Genomic DNA, 21,547 nt, shown 5'->3' with positions numbered 1-21,547 from the left:
TGTGGGGCAGTGGTGGAGTGTGTGGGGCTCCCGCTGCGGAGAGACTGGGTCTGCTTCGGGAGGTCGGGGTGCGCACACGGGGCAGGACTGTGTTGACTGTGTGTGTGGACCTGTGGGCGGCAGGGCTTGTCAGCTGCAGAAGACTTGTGCTTCTCAAAGACCCACATAGGGGGTTTGCCCCACCTTCCAAAGCCTGAAACAATTGGGTGCTCCCGTGCCTGAGGCCAGACCCACCCAGCTGCAATCCTCAGAGAGCTGACAAGAGACTTAAAGTCTGGAGGCTTATAGCAACTGTAAGGCCCTGAGCCTAACAAACTGTCACGCTAGGGGCCTACTCACTTAAAAGAAATACTGCAACACAAATGTGGTATTAGAACTTGCAGCCAACTGTGCTGGGGCTCCCCACACCTGATAAAGAGACTGAAGGGCCCACAACAACTACAAGCAGCTGAGCATTACAACAGCTGGCCAGGAGTATAACTCGGCCTCCCTGGGCACCTACAGGGAGAGCAAACAGGCCACAACAGAAGGACACACGTAGCCCACATAGGGGTCACCCCTGGAACATTGAGAACTGAGGGAAGCACACGGCAGGCCTCCTAAGCCATCACTTACATAAGGTCACCTATCCAAGAGCAGGAGACGTAGCTGACCTACCTAATACGTAGACACAAGCACAGGGAAAGAGGCAAAATGAGGAGGCAAAGGAATACATTCCAAGTAAGGGAACAGGACAAAACCCCAGAAAAGGAACTAAGTGGAAGTCTTAGCTAATGCAATAAGACAAGAAAAGGAAATAAAAGGTACACTGATTGGGAAGAAAGAAATAAAACTGCCTTTGTTCACAGATGACATGATTATCTATGTAGAAAATCTGAAAGAGTCAACAAAAAAAAATTCTGATACTATTAAGCAATTATAGCAAGTTTTCAGGATACAAGGTTAATATACAAAAGTCAATCATTTTCCTATACCAGCAATGAACAAGTGAAATTTGAAATTAAAAACACAATACCATTTACATTCACACCCAAAAAAATGAAACAGGTATAAATCTACTAAAATATGTACAAGATATATATGAGGAAAACTATAAATATCTGAGGAAAGAAATCAAAGAAGAACTAAATAAATGGAGAGAGATACCATGTTTGTGCATGTTTGAAGTCTCAATATTGTCAAGATGTCAGTTCTTCTCATCTTGATTTATAGATTCAACACAATCCCAATCAAAATCCCAGCAAGTCACTGTGTGGATATAAATCAACTGGTTCTAAAGTTTATAAACAGAGGCAAAAGACCCAGAATAGCCAACACAATATTGAAAGAGAAGAACAAAGTTGGAGAACTGATACTACCTGACTTCAAGACTTACTATAAAGCTACAGTAATCAAGACACTGTGTTATTGGCAAAAGAATAGACAAATAGATCAATGGAGCAGAAAAGAGAACCCAGAAAAAGACCCACATAAATATGGGTCTTTTTATAAATATAGTCATCTGATCTTTGACAAAGGAGCAAAGGCAGTACAGTGGAGCAAAGATAGTCTTTTCAAAAAATGGTGCCAGAACAACTAGACATCTACATGCAAAAAAATTAATCTAGACACAGACCTTTAACTCAAACCTAATTAACTCAAAATGGATCACAGACTTAAATGGAAAACACAAAACTATACAACCCCTAGAATATAATACAGGAGAAAATCTAGATGACTTTGGGTTTTGCAATGACTTTTTAGACACAACATCAAAGGCATGATTCATGAAAAAAAGAACTGATAAGCTGGACTTCATTAAAATTAAAAATTCCTGCTCTATGAAAGACACTGTCAAGAGAATGAAAAGACAAGCCACAGACTGGGAGAAAATATTTGCCATAGACATATCTGATAAGAGAGTGTTATCCAAAATATACAAAGCACTCTTAAAACTCAACAATAAGAAAACAAACAACACAAGACCTTAAGGGACACCTCACCAGAGAAGATATACAGATGGCAAATAAGCATATGAAAAGATGCTCCACACCATATGTCCTCAGGGAAATGCAAATTAAAACAAGACACCACTACACACCTATTAGAATGCCAAAATCCAGAACACTGACAACACCAGATGCTGGCAAAAATGTGGAGCAACAGGAACTCTCATGCATTGCTGGTGGGAATGCAAAATGATACAGTCACTTTGAAAGACAGTTTGATGGTTTCTTACAAAACTAAACATACTCTTAACCATATGATGCAGCAATCATGTTCCTTGGTATTTACTCAATGGAGTTAAAAACATATCCACACAAAAACCTGTACATGGAGGTTATAATAGCTTTATCCCCAATGGCAAAAACTTGGAAGCTACCAAGATGTCCTTCAGTAGGTGAATAGATAAATAAATTGTGGTACATCCAGACAATGGAATATTATTCAGTGCTAAAATGAAATGAGCTATCATACCATGAAAGGACATGGAGGAATCTTAAATGCACATTACTAAGTGAAAAAAAGCCAATCTGAAAAGGCTATATACTATATGATTCCAACAATATCACATTCTGGAAAAGGCAAAATTATGCAGACAATAAAATATCGGTGGTTGCCAGGGGAGAAGGGTATGAGAAGGATGAACAGGTGAGCACAGAGGATTTTTGGCATAGTGAAAATAGATGATACTGTAATGGTGGATACATGTCATTATATATTTGTCCACACCCACAGAATGTACAACACCAAGAGTGAACCCTAACGTAAACTGTGGACTTTGGGTGATTATGATGTGTCAATGTAGATTCATCAATGGTAACAAATGTACCACTCTGGTAGGGATGCTGATAATGGGGAAGGCTGTGGGTGTGTGTGGGCAGGGACTATATGGGAAATATCTGTACCTTCCACTCAATCTTGCTGTGAACCTGAAACTGCTCTAAAAAAAACATAAATTCCAAAAAAAGCAACAACAACAAGAACAAAATTCCACCTTGCATGATCCAAGACAGCATTCAGAGAAGGGAAATGAGGCCCCAATTCTCCCAGGCCCTGTTCTTTGTTCAGGTAGGATGGTTATCCAGTAAGAGCAGAGTTTGGTTCCCAAATAAGATCAAGCCTACCATTTGTTTTGTCAGCCACAAATATGTGATGAGCACCTCCTAGGAGTGAGGCGCAGAGCGAGGGACTGAAAGAATAAACACAAGCACGGTGTACATCTGGATTTTGAAGGGCCATTGGTCTGACTGTCAACCCAGACACAAACAGGTAATTTCCACACAATGGACAAAGTGCAGTGACAGGGACAGCATGGGGTATTGTGGGAGCATAGAGGAAAAGGGCAGTTAATCCAGAAGGGGACAAAGAAAGAGGAGAAAGGCTTCCTGGATGAGATATCCCACAAGTTAACTCCTGAGAGATGACCTGGAGAGACTCAGAGAAGGACACAGAGCAGGCGTCCAAAGTCAGCCCACCTAACCAGAACATGCCAGGCAGGCAGTAACAGGATGTGTTTAGGAAACTACGTCAGGTTTGGGATCACTGAAGAATAACATTGCATATTTACTTTTTAAATGTCACCTTCTCCACTAAACTGTGAACTCCATCAAAAAGGGACTAGGTCTCCACATTGTTTTGAGCGGAGTCTGTGGCACGCGGTTCAGCACCTGGCACACTGAACAAATGCCCAATAAACCACTGTTGAATAAAACGTAAAGAGTATTATAGGGACAGAGATTGGATTGGTGGTTACCAGAGGGGAAGGGGGGAGGGAGGAGGGTGAAAGGGATAATTCGGGACATGTGTGTGGTGATGGGTTGTAATTAGTATTTTGGTGGTGAACATGATGTAGTCCATGCAGAAATAGAAGTACAATGATGTACACCTGAAATTTTTACGTTATAAACCAATGTTACTACAATAAACAAAAAACTTAAAAAATAAAAAAATAAATAAATAAATAAAATGTAAATAGTATTAGAATAAAAAATTTTTTAATAAAACAAAGAGAAATAGGAAGTGGCCATGTTCTCAACAGCCTTAATTTCATAATGAGGAGCTTACCCGTGCCCCTGTGGGTGGCTGAAGCTACTCAAGTGGTTTCCATATTGAAGTGGCATCATCTGAATAGCATTTTAGATTAATTACTCAGGAGGACAGCTTCAGCCTGGAGGAGAAAGAAGCAAGAAGCTGTTCCAACAGTTCAAGGGAGAGAAAATGAAGCTCTGATAAGGGGAGAAGGAATTAAGTAGAAAGAACAGGTTTAAGAAATTTGACATATTAAAAGTAGTAAACCTAGATGCCACATAGGACGTGAGGGAGGGGATATCTAGGATGAATCACGTTTTGGTGGCTTCATTCACTGATTGGTGTGGACCGTCACCCAACAGGAAATAGAGGGGCCAGATTAGAAGGGAGGTGGGGGAGGCTGTAAATGATAATTTTAATTTTGAAAATTGAGGTGCCTCTAGCATCTGCACAGAGAAGTACGATTCATGAAGGAAGAGCCCAGGCTAGAAAGACAGTTGGTATTAAAACCATGGAGGGCATGAAATACTCAGGTGGGACTGACAGAGTAACAGGATGAGGGAGCTAAGGATAGAAATTTGAGGCTGACACGAGAATGGGCAGAAAAGGAGGAAGATGCCATGAGGTAGACAAAAAAATCAGAGTAGGAATAAAGGCAGAAGAATGATGTCACAAAACACCAGAGAAAGAGGTCTTTCTCGGAGAAGGTGAAAGTGGGTTAACTGCCACATGCGGCAGAATGTTCTAGTAAAGTAAGATCTGGAAAACATCCATTGGACTCTAAGGATGTTACCACTGAGCTTTATCAGGACATATTTAGGCAGGTGGCGGGGAAGAAGTGAGATTGCATACAGTTGATTAAAATGTGAATGGATAAACAGATACTTGTACCCGAATGCTCATAGCAGCACTATTCATAATTGCCAAAAGGTGGAAACAACCCCAAGTGGCCACTAACAGATGAATGGATAAACAAAATGTGGTACATACATACAATGAAATATTATTCAGCCACTACACGGAATGAAGTTCTGACATGCTACAACATGCATGAACCTTGAAAACAGTATATTAAGTGAAAGAAACCAGACACAAAAGGACAAAGATTGTATGATTCTACTTCGTCTGGGGTGACGAAAAAGTTTTGGAAATAGACAGTGGTGATGGCTGTACAACATTGCAAATGTAATTAATGCCATTGAACTGTACATTTAAAAACAGCTACAATGGAAAATTTTGTTATATTTTACCACACACACAAAAAAAGATGAATGGATAGTGCAGAAATATTTGCCAAACACTATGAGTTTGAACTCTCTGCTGTCCAACCTGTGCAGTTTAAGAGGTTGTTTTAAGGACATGTTGTCCATTTCTTTCATTCCTCCAGACAGTCTCAGGTTTTGTCCCTAGATCAAAGTGGATGTTCAGAAAGCTCTCTACGGAGTCCACAATGCTTTGGTCATAAAACCTGAGTTCTGCCCTCCACTTCCAACAAAGAACAATTACAGGCAACAGGGGGTTACTACAAGGTTCTTCACTACTTGCAGACCTTCAAAGACATTTTTTTCCAGACTCCAGTGCCAGGAAGTCTTTCTGTCTCGGGAATAACTGGCTGGTTTCTCTGTGGTCAGTGAAAATCCTGTGTAGATCAAGAAGATCAAAGACAAATGTGCTGCTCACCTTTGAGGACTGTAGGATCACATGACCTACACAGATGACAGCCACCTCTGCCTGCTAGTCAGGTGCCACTCACTCACTACTTCCGGAAGTAGCTTTTTATCTATTTCCACTTTTCCATCTTAATATATGAACACACTTATAAAAGCCATGAAATCCACTGGAAAATGAAATAGGGAATAAAGAAAAGAAACAACTCATGTGGGATTTGTTCATTTTCTCTTGTTCTTGGAAGAGCATCAAAACTTGGGAAGGCATGCCTGGAAGAGGAGGAAAGAGGAATGGAATAACGAGAGCTGGCTAGCCCTACAGCTTCCCAATTGTCCTCCTAAAAACTTCTACACACCAGGTGGAGAAGGAGAGGAAGGTAACATCAGCCCGTTTGTGACTCCTTTAACCTGCAATGTTCCCTACTGCTTTAACTATTTATGCCCCCCTCTCACTAACAAACACTAAACAAAATTCTTTTTTTTTTTTGTGAGGAAGATCGGCCCTGAGCTAACATCTGCCAACCCTCCTCTTTTTTTGCTGAGGAAGACTGGCCCTGGGCTAACATCCATGCCCATCTTCCTCTACTTTATATGGGACGCCGTCACACTATGACCTGACAAGTGGAGCGTTGTGCGCACCCGGGATCCGAACCGGCAAACTCCAGGTCGCTGCAGCGGAGTGCACACACTTAACCCCTTGCACCACCGGGCCAACCCTAAAACAAAATTCTTAAGCAAATGATAGCATCTCAAAATATACCTTCATTAAAACTGACGTTACAGGGGAAAAAAACCCTAAAGTCTATTTTGTGTATCTGTTTTACTACCAATAATAGTAACCCCTTGAGTCCAAGAATCCTCACAAAGCTTTGGAAAAAGAGATAGATTTCTTAAACATAGGTCTTTAAAAAAATTGTTTCTTGGGGCCAGCCCAGGGCCTAGTGGTTAAAGTTCCCATGCACTCCACTTCAGCAGCCCAGGTTCTCAGGTTCGGATCCCACATACAAAATAGAGGAAGATTGGCAAAGATGTTAGCTCAAGGCCAATCTTCCTCAAGCAAAAAGAGGAAGATTAGCAGTGGATGTTAGCTCACAGCGAATCTTCCTCAGCAAAAGAAAAGAAAAGAAAAGAAAAAAGTTTCTTCTAATCTAATTGCTGTTTTTCAAAATGATCTTTTAACAGGAAACTTGTTTCCGTGTGATTGTGTGGACAGCACCAAGCCAGGAGTGGGCGACTCTGACTTCTCTCATTCACCTCTTATTGATCCTAGGCAAGTCATTTCCCCTTTCAGAGTCTTTTTTCCCTTCTGTCAATGAGACAAAAACAGATAACCCTGGCAGACATTCCCTGAACTACTACTCTTGACCCTGTAAGATCAGGAAAGACAGAAGAGGACATCTCCAGATTCTGGACATGGTGACCGGACGTGGTTAGAAAGCTGCCCAGCTTCTGGAAAGAATAAGTGGAGAAGGAATGGAGGGAAGGTGCCGTTTGGGGGTGGCGATTGAAGATAAAAGCTTCCCAGCGAAGGAATTCCCCAGCATCCCGCCAAGGAGGTGACATTTCTCACGCAGTCCATCTCTCGCCACCACTCTCAGCCCCAGCTCCCTTCTCTCTTCTGCAAAGTGACTCACAGCTTCTAAATATGGTGAAATCACTCAAGCCTTGACCCCTGTGGGCGAAATGCTCCTTTTGTGGGTTTCTTCGGCCTCTCTTTTGAAGCTCTGATGGGTCTCGGGTAGGAGGCTGGGGCGGGGGGGATTCTTCCCAGTGTGATTCCTGGTTCCTGAAGTCCCTCCTTCTCGCCTAAGTAGAGTTGCTTTGCCCCCAGCGGAGCCTAGGGGGCAAAGTCACTTTCGCTGGACCCTTCACCAGGGGCCCAGATCTGCCTAAGAACACACAGGAGCCTCGGGCCGCACTTCCACAAACGCAGAGCCGGAGGCTGAGGACAAAGGCGGGCCGGCCACAACTGAAGCGCCCTCAGCCGTAGGACAGCGCAGGTGCGAGCCACCTCCATCCCGGCAGGCAGCTCCACTGGACAGCGCCGGGCGAGGTGGGCAGGCGGGTCCACGCGGCTTGGTGGTGCAGAACCTTCCACGAGACCTAAGGAAACACGAAGGACCCCCGGGATTCAAACTGCGCCGGGGAGGCCGGAGCACACACACTTCAGGGACGTATTTGGGGCCCTAGGAACCGGCGCCACGCCAAGTCCGCGGAAGAGGCAGGGCGGCTCTGGACCCGGCGCCCAGCAGGCGGGGCCGACACCAGGCCTCGGGCTCACCTCCCTCGTCCGCGGCCCGACCGGTCTGCCGCTCCGTCCTCGTGGCCGCCTTCCGGCCGCCTCGGCGATCGCGGAGATGCAGACTCCGAAGCGAGCCCCACTTCTCCTCAAGATACCCCGCGCCCCTCTCCGCAGCCTCGGGCCGCCCGCGCTGACCACAGCCCGCACCTCCAGGGCCCACCGCCAGCCCCACGCGTGACCGCGCCCGGGGCCGCCCGACACCCCCAGGACGCCCCGCCGAGGAGGGACGCGCGCCTGCGCACACAGGCCGACGCCGTCCGGGCGGCGCGCGCCGCAGACTCCCGCAGGAGGCTCCGCCCACATGCAGGGAGGGGCCTGCGCGGGGTCCGCTCCGCCCCCCACCCTGCCAACCCCCCATCACCCCCGCCTCTCCATACCCCACTTCACCCTCCCCTCCCCCACATCACTGCTAGCCCCCCACCATCCTCACCTCTCCACCCCACTTCAGCCCCGCCCCTCCTCACATCACCCCTACCCCAGCTCCGCTGCGTCTCCAGCCCAGAGGAGGGGCCTCTTCGAAGCCGCCAAGCGAGGGAGGGATTCGGGAATATAAACAGAAATTTAACCAAATTAGCCCAAGCAACTTTTATTTTTTTATTTTTTTAACTTTTTTTTTTTTGAAGATTTTATTTATTTATTTATTTTCCCCAAAGCCCCAGTAGATAGTTGTATGTCATAGCTACACATCCTCCTAGTTTCTAGTTGGTGTACGTGGGACTCCGCCTCAGGATGGACGGAGAAGTGGTGCCTTGGTGCGCGCCCGGGATCCGAACCCCGGGCCACCAGCATCGGAGCGCGCGCACTTAACCACCAAGCCACGGGGCCAGCCCCCCAAGCAGCTTTTAAAAATGAGAATGAAAAAGAAATAAAGGAGGGGGAATAAAATTTTAAGACGCAATACACGAAAATTGAAAGTAAGTTAAAATGCACACAAATGAAAAGAAAAAAAAGTATCTTACACATTCTCCCAGACATGACTGTACTGAACCATTAGGTAGGCATCTTTCTAACATTTTTACCGTAAAGAAAAAACAAAAAAGGATCATGAGAACCCAGAGAACAGGCCTGGGACAAAGGGTATTTAACACTTTACCAAATGATGAAGGCGCCTTTGGGATTGGTGGGCAAATAAAGTATTGATACATTATGTTAGCTCAACCAGGGACCATACTCAAATACAATCAAGGTTAAATCCTTAGCTCACAGATTAGAGTAAATAAGGTTTACTTGGATTCAAGATATTAAAATTCAAAAGCAAATTTTTAAAGCATAAGTGAAGTTTAAAATATAAAATCCATGAGTGGGAAAACATGACAATTGAAAGACCATTAAGCTAAAAACTGACTGATTTTATTTTAGCAAGTTACACACTTCAGTTTCAGATTAAAAATTTGAACAAAGTTTAAAAATAAACTAGGAAAAGATCTTCATAATGTACATGAGAAACAAAGGCTTTATAATCTTAATTTATTAACAGCTTTTATAAATCATTGCAAGATCAGCATTACTATTGTCAGTCCTTTAAGATATGAAAAGGGAATTAAGAAAGGACAAGATGTAAATGAACAATATATATATGAGAAAGTCCCTCATGACAAATAAAAGACATGCAATGTTTAACATATTTTTGGAAAGTAAAATTTGAAAAGAATAAAATTATAGCCATATCCAGGGTAAGTATAGATTTAGAAAAATATTCATTTCCCTCATGTCTAGTATAAGGGTAATTCATACAAACTTTCTGGAAGCTACTCTGCATCAACAATAATAATACCCTTTAATCTAGCAATTCCACTTCTAGTAGTGGATATTAATGAAATAATCATCCAAAGATGTATGTACACGTATCTTGTTCACTGTTGAGTTGTAACAGAGAAAAAAGGGAAGCAATATAAATTTAGACAATTTAAATGTTTAACCCAGTGAATATGTAAAATAAACTGTGGACAGTGGTAGCCATTCAAAATGATAATGTAAGGTATACTAACTCACAAGTAAGAATGTTCATGATCTATTTTGGAATCAAAATTGCAGTTTATACGCCAATATATAAAATAGAGTCCCTTTTTTAAAAAATTGCACATGTATCCTAAAGAATATAAAAATACGTGTTTTAAAAAATGAACAAAGAAAAAACCCACAGATATAACAACACAGAACAGTGTGGACATTCTGGACATGGTTCATTCACAGGAGTCTAAAGAAGAATGGAATTAACATCTTTTTGTGTGTGTGTGAGGAAGATCAGCCCTGAGCTAACATCCATGCTAATCCTCCTCTTTTTGCTGAGGAAGACGGGCTCTGAGCTAACATCTATTGCCAATCCTCTTCCTTCCCCCCTCCCCCCAAAGCCCCAGTAGATAGTTGTATCTCATAGTTGCATATCCTTCTAGTTGCTGTATGTGGGACCCGGCCTCAGCATGGCCGGAGAAGCGGTGCGTCGGTACCCGCCTGGGCTCCGAACCCCAGGCCGCCAGTAGCGGAGCGTGCACACTTAACCGACAAGCCACAGGGCGGGCCCTGGAATTAACATCTGAACATCAACTAGAGGGCCACTGCCCTGCAATGATGGCAAAGCATGTCAGCTTCAATTTTGTACAATTCCTGACAATTCTTAAAAATTGTATTATTTCAAATTTTGGGCTTTCCATGAGATTATCAATATTTTATTAGCATTACTGTCATAATCCAAAGACCCGTTTGCATAATCCAAAGACCCGTAGGAGTGTGCCAGCATTCTACTCTGGTTTGTCTATAGCTGCTATATTTGTATATAAATTGGTAGGAAAGGTCAGGATGGCTGCACAATTAATTGACAACGGCCATGTCCTCTGAGTAGGGGACCTCTGTTATCTAAATAAGACTTTAGATTTCTCTGCAAACGTTTATTTTTTTCACGGGGAAAAGATACTCCTTATTTGTGGAATTTTAAGGCTCAAGGCAGCACTGCATAGTAGTCCTGTCGCCAAAAGAGGCCGGTTGTATGGAGCTACACAGAATCTGGGGTCATTCATTTGTCACCACAGCAAAGCCTAGGACATTGTACCAAGCTCATCCCACATGTAACTCACAGCAACCCTATCGTGTAGATACATATCCCCATATATGTGGAAAAACAGGCTTTTCGAGGTTGTCACTTGCAGGGCTCATAAAACCCGTAAATGTCAGCGTTAAGATTTGAACTGTGACCATTTTCCTTAGATTCAGCTCTTAAGCATAAGGCCAGAGAAGTGCCACTAACAAAAGAATTTCTTCTGCCATACTGCCAGCAAAATAGGGGAGCTCCATCCAAGGGGCCACGTTCTGTTTTGACCATGAGGAAGGATGGAGAGGCCAACTAAGTCGGGAAGGAAACTTGAGCGCATCCTGTCGCGATGCCTCCTTCCCCTCTCCTACACCTAAAATTTGAGACCAGACACTGTTCAGGACAGTTGCATTTGCATCACTTTTCTTCCTTCCCCTTTAGAAGGAGAGAAAAACGCACTCATTCCCCAAGGATATCCACGTGGACTCCTCTCAGAGCCCCTTGTCTCCCCTCCTCCTTGGTGACTGCAGCATCCTGATAATGCTTTTTCTCAACATTTATTGAATAAACTGGATCTCAGCCCAAAGGCTCTGTATCTGAGAGAGACACTGACCCTACTTCTCAGGAGTCTTTGGAAAGACTGGAAAGGGCAGAAATTCAGAACCAGAAGAAATGCATCCGCGCCCCAGGACACTTGGTTGAGTTAAGGGGCGAACATTTAGCCTCGTTTTGAAAGGAAAGGCGTGCACATGGAGTTCCAGTAAATCCAGGTGTCCACGCTGGATTCAGACCCACAGACGCCAGGAACCTCCGTCACCCCAGGTCTGAGTCTCACGCTGGCCAAGGTCAAGGGTTGGAGGCAGAGGTGCAGTGTAGGGGAGATGGGAGGGATCCCCCATCTCTGTACTTCCTGAGTAGACCAAATAAGAGGACACTGCCCATGCTCCAGACACAAAAGAGGTCGGGCAAATCACCAGGGGAGGCACACAGGGAATCACCCCCCTGCTCCTGCTGCCCTGTCCGAAGAGCTGAGCCACCGGCCAGCCTCGAGGTTCCACTAGGGGCTACCTGTGCGCGGGCGAGAAAAAAGGAGACAAGACGGCAGCCAAGGAGAAGGCGGGAAGAACTTCATTGACTCAGCCCATCCCAAGGGAGCATCATAGGGCGTGCAGAGCCTGCCTCAGCCAATCCCGAGGGTGCAGCAAGCCTATTGGGCGAGCCCTTCAACCAATTAGAGAACGTGGTTCATCCCACCAAGGTCCTTTTGTGAAAACCATTTTAGGCTGCAGAGGCTTTTTCTGGGTTTGCAGGAATCGGGTTAACGCTCAGACACAAGTTTGTCTTAGGGAATGTAAGTTCTCAGTTATTAATGTTCAACAGTAATATCCTCTGCACCAAAAAAGGCAATTGGTTCTTTCTCTCCCACAAACCTGTACATTTCCGGGGAAATTCTCCCAGGATTCTGCAAAGGATTTAAACCATTGCAAAATGGGAATTGCAGGTAATTTAGGAAAATTATCATGCAAGCATCATTAACACCTGAAATCAGAATTGATTTAACTATCAATAGGATTTTTTGACTGTTTGCATTTTTTAATATAAAAATAGATTTTTATTAGAAAGTAAAAATTGGATTTCAGGAAAAGTAAGAAAGAAATTTTGATTTTAATTGCAAGGCATTTGATTCCTATCCTGTTTAAACTCTCCACGTAGAAAGTAACATTGCCTACTTAGTAAGAAATATATTATTTTCTTAGAGCTCTCTTCTGAGTCATTGTGTTCGTAACAACAGCAACAAGAGCCAACGCTTTTTGAGAACTTAGCACTAATGGGAGCTCATTTCCACACATTTGATTCTCACGACTAAGATGGGAGGTAGCCATTGTGTTGAGGCAACAGAGGAACAGTTTTATTGGGGTATAGTGACATATGAGTTGACCGTATTTAATGTGTACAATTACATAAGTTTTGGCGTATGTCTGTACCCGTGAAACCATCACCACAATCAAGATAATGAACAGATCATACTCCAGACAGTTTCCTCATGCTCCCCATAATCCCTACCTCCCACTCTGCCTTGACCCCAACCAATTCCCAGGCAATCACTGATCTGCTGTCACTACAGATGTTTGCATTTTCTAGGATTTTACATAAATGGAATCATACTCGTTTTTGAATGGCTTCTTTGAGACAACATAATTATTTTGAGATTCATCACTGTTGTTGTGTGTATCAATACTCTATTCCTTTTTATTGCTACATAGTATTCCTTTGTATGAACAAACCATTATTTGTTTACCCATTCATCTGTTGATGGACATTTGAGTAGGTTCCAGTTCATTTCTCTTGGGTAAATACCTAAGAATTGAAAAGCTGAGTCACATGGTGGATGTACATTTAACATTTTAAATATGTTAAACCAAACTGCCAAACTAGCTGATCATTTTACATTTCCACAGCAATGTATGACAGTTTAATAGCTCCATGTGTGTGGTATAGTCAACACTTGGTGTGGTCAGTTTATTTAGTCATAACCATTCAAATAGGTGTGTAATGGTTTTCATTTTTATTTCCCTAATGATTGATGATGCTAAGCATCTTCTCAATGTGCCTAATTGCCACCCATACATCTACTTTAGTGAAGTGTCCAAATCTTTTGTCCATTTTTTTTAATTGAGGTTCTTTCTTTTCTTATTATTGAACTTTTAGAATTTTTTATATATTCCGGATTCAACTTCTTTGTCAGATATGTGATTTGTAAATATTTTCTCCTAATCTTTTCATAACAATATCTTTCAAAGAGCAGAAGTTCTTGATTTTAGTGAACTCCAATTTACCAATTTTTTCTTTTATGGATTTTGTTGTATCTAAGAAATCTTTGCCTAACCAAATGTTCAGAAAATTTTCAATGTTTTCTCAGATGCTTCATGGTTTTAGGTCTTACATTTGGGTCTATAATCTATTTTGAGCTAACTTTGGTACCTTGAGGGAGGTGTGGATCAAAATACAGGTTTGGGGGCCGGCCCCATGGCTCAGCAGTTGGGTCTTCGCACTTCGCTGCTGGCAGCCCAGGTTCGGATCCCAGGCGCGCACCGACGCACCGCTTGTCCGGCCATGCTGAGGCGGCATCCCACATACAGCAACTAGAAGGATGTGCAACATACAACTATCTACTGGGGCTTTGGGGAGAAAAAGGGGGGGGAAGGAGGAGGATTGGCAATAGATGTTAGCTCAGGGCCGGTCTTCCTCAGCAAAAAGAGGAGGATTGGCATGGATGTTAGCTCAGGGCTGATCTTCCTCACACACACAAAAAAAATACAGGTTTGGTCCAGTAGTCAAATAAGAATTCAGAAGAAAATAGAGAGAATGATGGAAAGGCAATATTTATAAAGTTACTGACTAAGAATTTTCCAGATTTATGAAATATGTTCATATACCTATTCAGAAAATAAAATAGGTTCTACCGTGACAAATTAAAAATCCCCACTTTCCCAGTAGACTGCTATCTCTTTATCTGTAGGAGTTCCTTGAGTATTTTAGATGGTAATCTCTTGTTAACTTTAGACATTGCAAATATTTTTCCGCTGTGCTATCTCCTTATTTAGTTTATCTCTGGAGTCCTTTGTGGTCCAAGTTATCAATTTTGAAGTAATAAAGTTCATCAATTATTTGCCTCATGGCCGTGGCATTGGAGTTTTGTTGAGTCCTTTCCTATCCTGATGTCACAAAGATTTCACCTACATTTTCCTCTGCTAATGTTATGGTTTTACCTTTACTTTTAAGTCTTTAATGTATCTGGCATCCATTTCTTTCTATGATGTTAAGTAGGGATCCAGTATTATCACCTAGATCCCTATCATCTACTGAACAATCTGAGCTTCCTCCCATTGGTAGGGTAAGTTACTCCCTCTTTACTCATCATCTTCCAAAGAAATTTATCAAGGCTCAAAAAGCTCCACTGAAATTTTCACTAAAATTGCATGAATGTATGGATTAATCTGGAGAGATTTGCCATCCTTATAACACTGTCATCCCTTCCAAGAGCATGAAATATCCATTTAATAGGATTGCTAGTTAGAGAAACACTGTTGATATTTGTGGGTTGAGCTTGTATGAATACTTCTATAAGTTGTAATATTTTAACAATGGACTCATGTTTATTTAGATCATGTTATCTTGGAATGATGACATTTTTGTTTCTTCATTGTAATTCTTACACAACCTCTTTCCTTGCCTGGAAACTCTAGTACCCTGTTAAACAATGGCAGGATAGTGGACACATCTGTTTCCAATTTTAAAGGAAATCCATCTAATATTTTTCCATTAAGTATGATGTTTGTATAGATTTTTGTTGTATGACCCTTACAAGGTTAAGAAAGTTTCCTTCTAGTTCTAATTTGTTGAAGAATATCTAATGTTCTTTCTGTATCAATTGAAATATATGAATTTGATGACTCATATACACAGTTTAAATAGTTATATATAACTGTAATATATAATTAGTATATATCATTCATAGTAATATATGTATATATAGTAATATATATGTATTTTGTATATATATATACACACGTGTGATATATACAATTTAAATACAGTTATATATAGTTATATATACACAGAATTTGATGACTAATATGCAGAGTTTAAAAACATTCAAAAATATTGTTTAATAGTATTACTCTGACAACATGCATGGGAGTAATGAACAGCAAATTAATGATAATAATCACTTTCATGGAGGAAAGGAAGAGAACGAAATTAGAGAGGGATACATAGATGAGTTCCTTTGCATCTGTAACATTTATTTCTAACAAAATTAAAATTCTGAAACAATATAGAAAAACATTAAGTCTGGATATGGATGAAAGGTTCATGGTTGTTCATTATAGTATATTCTCTATGCGGGTTATTGTTAAATTTTTAGTTAAAACAATTGCATTCTGTTTTACCCATCAGGTTACCAAAGATCAAGAGGTTTGATAATACGTACTGTTGGCAGTGGTGTGGGAAGACAGGAGTCTGTATGTTGTGGGTGAGAGTGTACTTCATTGTAATTACTTTGGCAAAACTCAAAATGAATTGTACCCTTTGACACAGCAATCCCACTTCTAGGAATTTATCCTACCAATCATATTAACAGTGTGTACAAAGGGCGTATATGCCTTCCAGCGGTGGTTGTGGTAGCAAAAGACAAGAACCATCCAAAATGTCCATTAAAGGGTAGCTGAGTGAATAACTGCAACATTCATATAACGCAACTATGTAGCATTAAAATGAGGAGATAGGTTTCATTGTGCTACTATGGAATTAACTTCAGGATATATAGTAAAAAGGATAAAAGCATTGTGTTTAGTATTCCACCATTTGTTTAAAAAGAAGGTAGGGATATATGTATATATATGTATTTGAATATGCATATAGTTTCTCTGGGACACACAAGAGATTAATAAGAGCAGGTGCCTTTCAGGAAAGGAACGGCGAGCAGGTGGGACTCTAGAATAGGTATAAGAAAAAGAATCAACTTTTTTTCGCTCTAAACTAAAGCCTTCTAATATGATGTGCATGTATGAACTTTTCAAAAAGATAAGAACATTTATATTAATGATGTTCTCATGTCCACATCACCCTTCTATCTTGCCTTTTATGATAGCAATTTCTGAAACCGTAGTCTATCTTTGCTTCTTTTGGTGGACTGGGGAGGTTACAGGCTTGGAAGATTCAGATGGGCTGAGAGGCTCCCCAACTCAATAGAGAACTGTACTAGCTGGGGACCACCACAAACCTGGTGTCCCTAGGTCTAGACGTCACCTTTTGACATTCAGTGATTCATCCATTCAAGCATGTTTATTGTACAGATTCTTTACCAGGCACTGGGCTGGTCAGAGGGGAGAGAACAAAACGGACTGTCCTTGTCTTGTTGGATCGTACTGTCTCATGGAGGAGACAGTCATTAAACCAGTGACACAAATAATAATGTAATTTGTGATAAGAACTGCGAAAGTTAGAACCCGTGTGGTGCTATAAGAGAGTAGGACAGGGAAATCTAAAGTAGCTGAAGGGAGCAGAGGAGACCTGTCTGAGAAATAGATGTTTAAGCTGAAACGTGAAGGATGCTTTGCTATTTAGGACTCTTTCTGCCACAGGTACAAAAATCCAACTCAAATCAGCTTAAGCCAAAAAAGGGAAACTGTTGTCTCTAAGTAACTAAAAAGTCCAGGATGGGTCTCACTAACTTCAGACACAGCCAGATCTAGGGGCCCAATCAGCCACATCAGGGCTGTGTTTGTTTCCCTCTGTCTTTTGGCCCCAGTTGCCACTTTCCCTTGTGTTATGAGTTGAATTGTGTCCTCCCAAAAAAGATGGGTTGAAGTCCTAACCTCTAGTATCTCAGAATGTGACCTTATTTGGAAATAAGATTGTTGCAGATATAATTAGTTAAGATGAGGTCATACTGGAGTAGGGTGTGCACTTAATCCAGTGTAACTGGTGTCCTTGTGAGAAGAGGAGAGACACACAAGGAGAATAATGCCATGTGAAGACAGAGACACACAGGGAGAAGACGGCCATGAGACCACAAAGCAGAGATTGGAGTGACATGTCTATAAGCTGAGGAATGCAGAGAACTGACAGCACATGACAGGAGCTAGAAGAGGGAAGGAAGAATTCTCCCCTACAGGTTTCAGAAGGAGCGTGACCCTGCCGACACCTTGATTTGGGACCTCTAGCCTCTGAACTGTATGACAAAAGTTCCTGTTGTCTTAAGCCAACAGCGTGTGGGACTTTGTTATGCAGCTCTAGCTGACTGACACACTTAGTCTTTGTTCTCAGGAGACTCTCTGCTTGTAAAGCCAAAGTCAGCCGTGGAAGCTGCAGGCTTTCTCATTCTTAGTCCTCACAATCTTAAAGTAAGGGACATCTTATCCTCACAGTGTTCTCTTTGCCCCAGTAGATTTTGTTATCAGTTCTCATGGGACTGCTTGAGTCTGTGAGGATTGGCTCTTGGTCATAAATGAGATTTGAACCTAAGAAGCAACATCGTGAGGACAAGGTGCCATTTGGCACTCCGAGAAGTTGCGTTCCAGGTTTGCATACCCAGAGCAAATGGCTTCCTATGTGGGAGAACTAATTCTAGTCACACAAGCTGACAAGCCCCAGGGGAGCCTTCCTGTCCCAGAAAATGCTTAAACTCTGCTCTAAATGGTGGGCTCCAGCCCTCACTAAGGGCAAGGTCCTGCCTGGTCAGAACTAGGAAGGGAAAATCCAGTCTCTGCTTCCCTTAGTTGCAAGCTTATTAGTTTACTGGGAATTTCATCCAAAATGTGTACCATTTTCTTCCTTGCCACACTGGCAGTGAGGCAGAGGTAGGTCTTAGGTAATAATTTGCTCCTTCACATCACTGGGACACGATTCAGTCTCACAGAGAAATGTGTCGGAAGAATGTTGGCTAATTGGTGACCCTGTCAAATTTTCCTCATCCATTTTGGTTTGTGGACAGGAAGTTCTTATGCCTAGGCCCTGGTTATCAGTGCTTATTAAGAATCTGCACATACCAACTAGGATGGCTATAATATGGCCATGATTTCAAAAAGGAAAATAACTAGTGTTGGCAAAGATTTCTCCAGTGGCAAGAAATTGGAACCCTCATACATTGCTGGTGGGAATGTAAAATGGTGCAGCTGTGTTGGAATACAGTTTGGTAGTTCTTCAGTAAGTTAAACAGAATTACCATATAACCCAGCAATTCCACTCCTAGACATATACCCCAAAATATTTGAAACGGGGACTCAAATAAATAATTGTACATGAATGTCCATAGCAGCACTATTCACAATAATCAAAAGGCAGAAACAGCCCACATCAAAGGATGAATGGATAAATAAATTGTTACATGTACATACAATGACATGTTATTCAGCCTCAAAAAGGAAGAAAGTACTGATACATGCTATAGCATGGATGAACTTTGAGAACATTAGTTCATCAAAGTTCATGACTAAGTGACTGTGCCAGACACAAAGGCCACATATTGTATGATTCCATTTATATGAAAAGTCTAGAATAGGAAAATCCAAGAGAGAAAGTAGATTAGTGGTTGCCAGGGGGTGGGGGCAGGGGGAATCAGGAGTGACTGCTTAATGGGTATGGGGTTTCCTTTTGGGATGATGACAATGTTTTTGAACTAGATAGAGGTAACGGTTGCACGATCTTGTGAAAGCACTAAATGCCACTGAACAGTACTCTTCAAAATGGTGTCAACAAGCAGCCTCCTGTGGGGGTCCCTATTGATGGCAGGGGGTAAGGATATGGTGAATGGGCACGCATACTCATTCTCACTTCCGTCTAGTGTGCCTTCCTGTACTGCTGAGGATGGAAAGGTAAACACTGCATTTCCCAGGCTCCCTTGCTGCTGGGGCTCTGGACTCCAGTTAGGCTCTGCCGGGCAGATGCACTTGCGTGAAGTTTGGCAGACAGGGGAAAGGAGAGTGCATCTTCCTGCTGCTTCCAGCATTGTGCTGGCAAACAGTTGTGGAGACGCTGGGTTTTTTGCAGGCTGTGAAATGTCCAGCCACCAGCTCTATGAATGAGCATGACAGATGGAAATAAACCAAGTCCACATTTTTGTCACCTGTCCTGCCTGTTGCCATCTCTGCCTGGAAGGAAACCCTAAAGGGGACAGGGCATGAGAATCAGCATCTTGGCAAGTGATTCCGGAAGGCATGACTGGTCCCAGGAACAAGTCTCAACTGACCTGCACTGAGGGGCAGAACTAGGTAGGTGACACCTATCCCAGGTCCTTTAAGAATGGGCTGATCACCTAGAAAGGAAGTCCTTGAAGGAATGCTACAGCCAAGGCTGTGCACATTAGATGTTGTAAAGGCCCATGTTCAGGATGGGGGGACTAGGAAGAGATGCCATGATGAGGTGGAGATAAAGCCCAGGGTGCCAAGAACCAGGATCAAAGAAAGGGGCCTCCCCAGGATTTGCATGAAAGAGCCTGGATGGTGGAGAATAAGAAAAGCCTGGAAAGGCAGAGCTGCATCCCAAGAGCCGAGCCCATCCCTGTGCTCTCTTCCTAATCCACCCTGGTAGTGAATGGGAAAGGGCCACAGCTCATCGGTCAGGGAGAGGGATTCCCAAAGACTTCCCGGATATGTCAGTTATTACAGGGGTACAGCAAATGTTACCCATAGTTTTTGACTCTCCAGGGAGGAATCCTTTGTTGTGGGAGGCAGCACCCACGTCCCACTACAGATGCCTAAGGGGCCAGGTATTCTCCACTCCCTGGCAGCTGGGAAATGTGCCCCTGACCCAGGCTCAGCCAATCAGATGCTTCCACCTGGGACTTTGAGTCTTGAGGGAATTATGCGAGTACAGATGGTTAGTTGAGAAATTATTTCCGGCGGCAGCAGCTGGAGTCCAGCAGCAGAAGTGGCCAGCTGATCATCCTAACCGGGAAGTTCCTGGGGTAGGTCCTTGGCTATGTCCCTACTGCCCAGCCCACCTTGGATCTTGCTCATGGGGACTCCAGGCTCTTGCTATTTTTCTGCTAGGCCATCTCAGCATGTGGCTCTCATCCTGAAGTGACTTCATTGTCCCAAGATGGCAGCTGACCTCTAGCCATCACATCTGCATTGTAGGCATAAGAAAAAGAAGTGTCAAAGGGCAAAAAGGGTACCTCCCAGCTGAATCAGCCCCTTTTAAAGAGCTTTCCTGGGAGCCCCACATAATGATGCCACTTCTATCTATCAGGGAGGCTGGGAAATGTAGATCAGCACCTCCAGCAATACAGAGATTCTGTTAAAGAAAAAGAAGGGGGAAATGGATATAGAGTGGACAACTAGGGAGAGTAGAGGGAATAAAGTTAAGGGGAAGTAATAAAAAAGACATCGAGCTGGTGAGATAGCAAGTTTGCCTTCAACATAGTCCTTTGCTTCGATCACATAGCAGAGAAAGATAAAATTTGTAAACAGATAATTAAAAAGACAGAGCCAGGCTCGGAAAGCAAGGTGAACATCTCTATGGACCAAAAATGAGCAGAAACAGTGTGAATGGTTAGAAGCAAAGGTCTCATGGGCTCTAGGTCTGGAAGTGAGCAGGAGGTGCTGGGAGCTCAGTTCTGGGGGGAAAGGACACTTTAAGGGCTCCTGGTGAGAAAAGGACCCAAGGCAGGCTTGCTGGGTGAAAGAGAGCTGGGAACAAGTGCTGCCCACCTGCTGCTGGGGACGGAGGATTGCAGGGAGCTAAGGACCTAGGAAGGTGGGCCACGGGGACTGAGAGCCAGCTTCCTGACCAGGAATCCAGCCCAGCAGCATGCTGCCTCCTTCCCCACGTCTGCAACACGCCTGGTATCATCATGGAGCAGCATCTCAGAGCACTGTTATCATTTACCATGGAGGTAACCAACAACTGCTGGACTTCTGGACAGAGGGAGAGGGAGAATGAAACCCAAACACTGGCCAAAAAATAAACAAACAAAAACCCTCCTACTCAAAATGAGTCTGCCTGCAAAGTAAGTTTCCAAAATATGAAGAAATCTAA

The 21,547-nt window shown here is 43.0% G+C and overlaps 2 protein-coding genes across 2 annotated transcripts in view; one reads left to right on the top strand and one right to left on the bottom strand.

The window, feature by feature from the left end:
* ZNF12 (zinc finger protein 12) overlaps positions 1 to 7,222 on the top strand; it is a 66,447-nt gene extending 59,225 nt beyond the window's left edge. The window contains exon 6 of the mRNA XM_058569342.1: positions 6,861 to 7,222. Coding sequence (XP_058425325.1) covers positions 6,861 to 6,994 — 134 coding nt within the window. The 3' untranslated portion in view covers positions 6,995 to 7,222. The remainder of the gene's footprint in view (positions 1 to 6,860) is intronic.
* On the bottom strand, positions 4,845 to 8,338 carry LOC131422909 (uncharacterized). The gene is made up of 2 exons (XM_058570537.1): positions 7,960 to 8,338; positions 4,845 to 7,781 (listed from the first exon to the last, which is right to left on the bottom strand). The coding sequence occupies exons 1-2, from the start codon at positions 8,336 to 8,338 to the stop codon at positions 7,516 to 7,518; spliced, it is 645 nt and encodes a 214-aa protein (XP_058426520.1). The 3' UTR covers positions 4,845 to 7,515.
* Between the last annotated feature and the right edge of the window lie 13,209 nt (positions 8,339 to 21,547).

Source organism: Diceros bicornis, chromosome 26 (genome assembly GCF_020826845.1).
Source record: "Diceros bicornis minor isolate mBicDic1 chromosome 26, mDicBic1.mat.cur, whole genome shotgun sequence".
NCBI classification, from domain to species: domain Eukaryota; kingdom Metazoa; phylum Chordata; class Mammalia; order Perissodactyla; family Rhinocerotidae; genus Diceros; species Diceros bicornis.
This window is presented reverse-complemented; position numbering and strand designations above follow the sequence as displayed.

Coding starts and splice junctions, on each gene's coding strand:
- LOC131422909 (XM_058570537.1), bottom strand. CDS start 8,338: ATGGGGGGTTGGCAGGGTGGGGGGCGGAGCGGACCCCGCGCAGGCCCC. Junction 7,782..7,959: donor TCGGGCCGCGGACGAGGGAG/GTGAGCCCGAGG, acceptor GTGTTTCCTTAG/GTCTCGTGGAAGGTTCTGCA.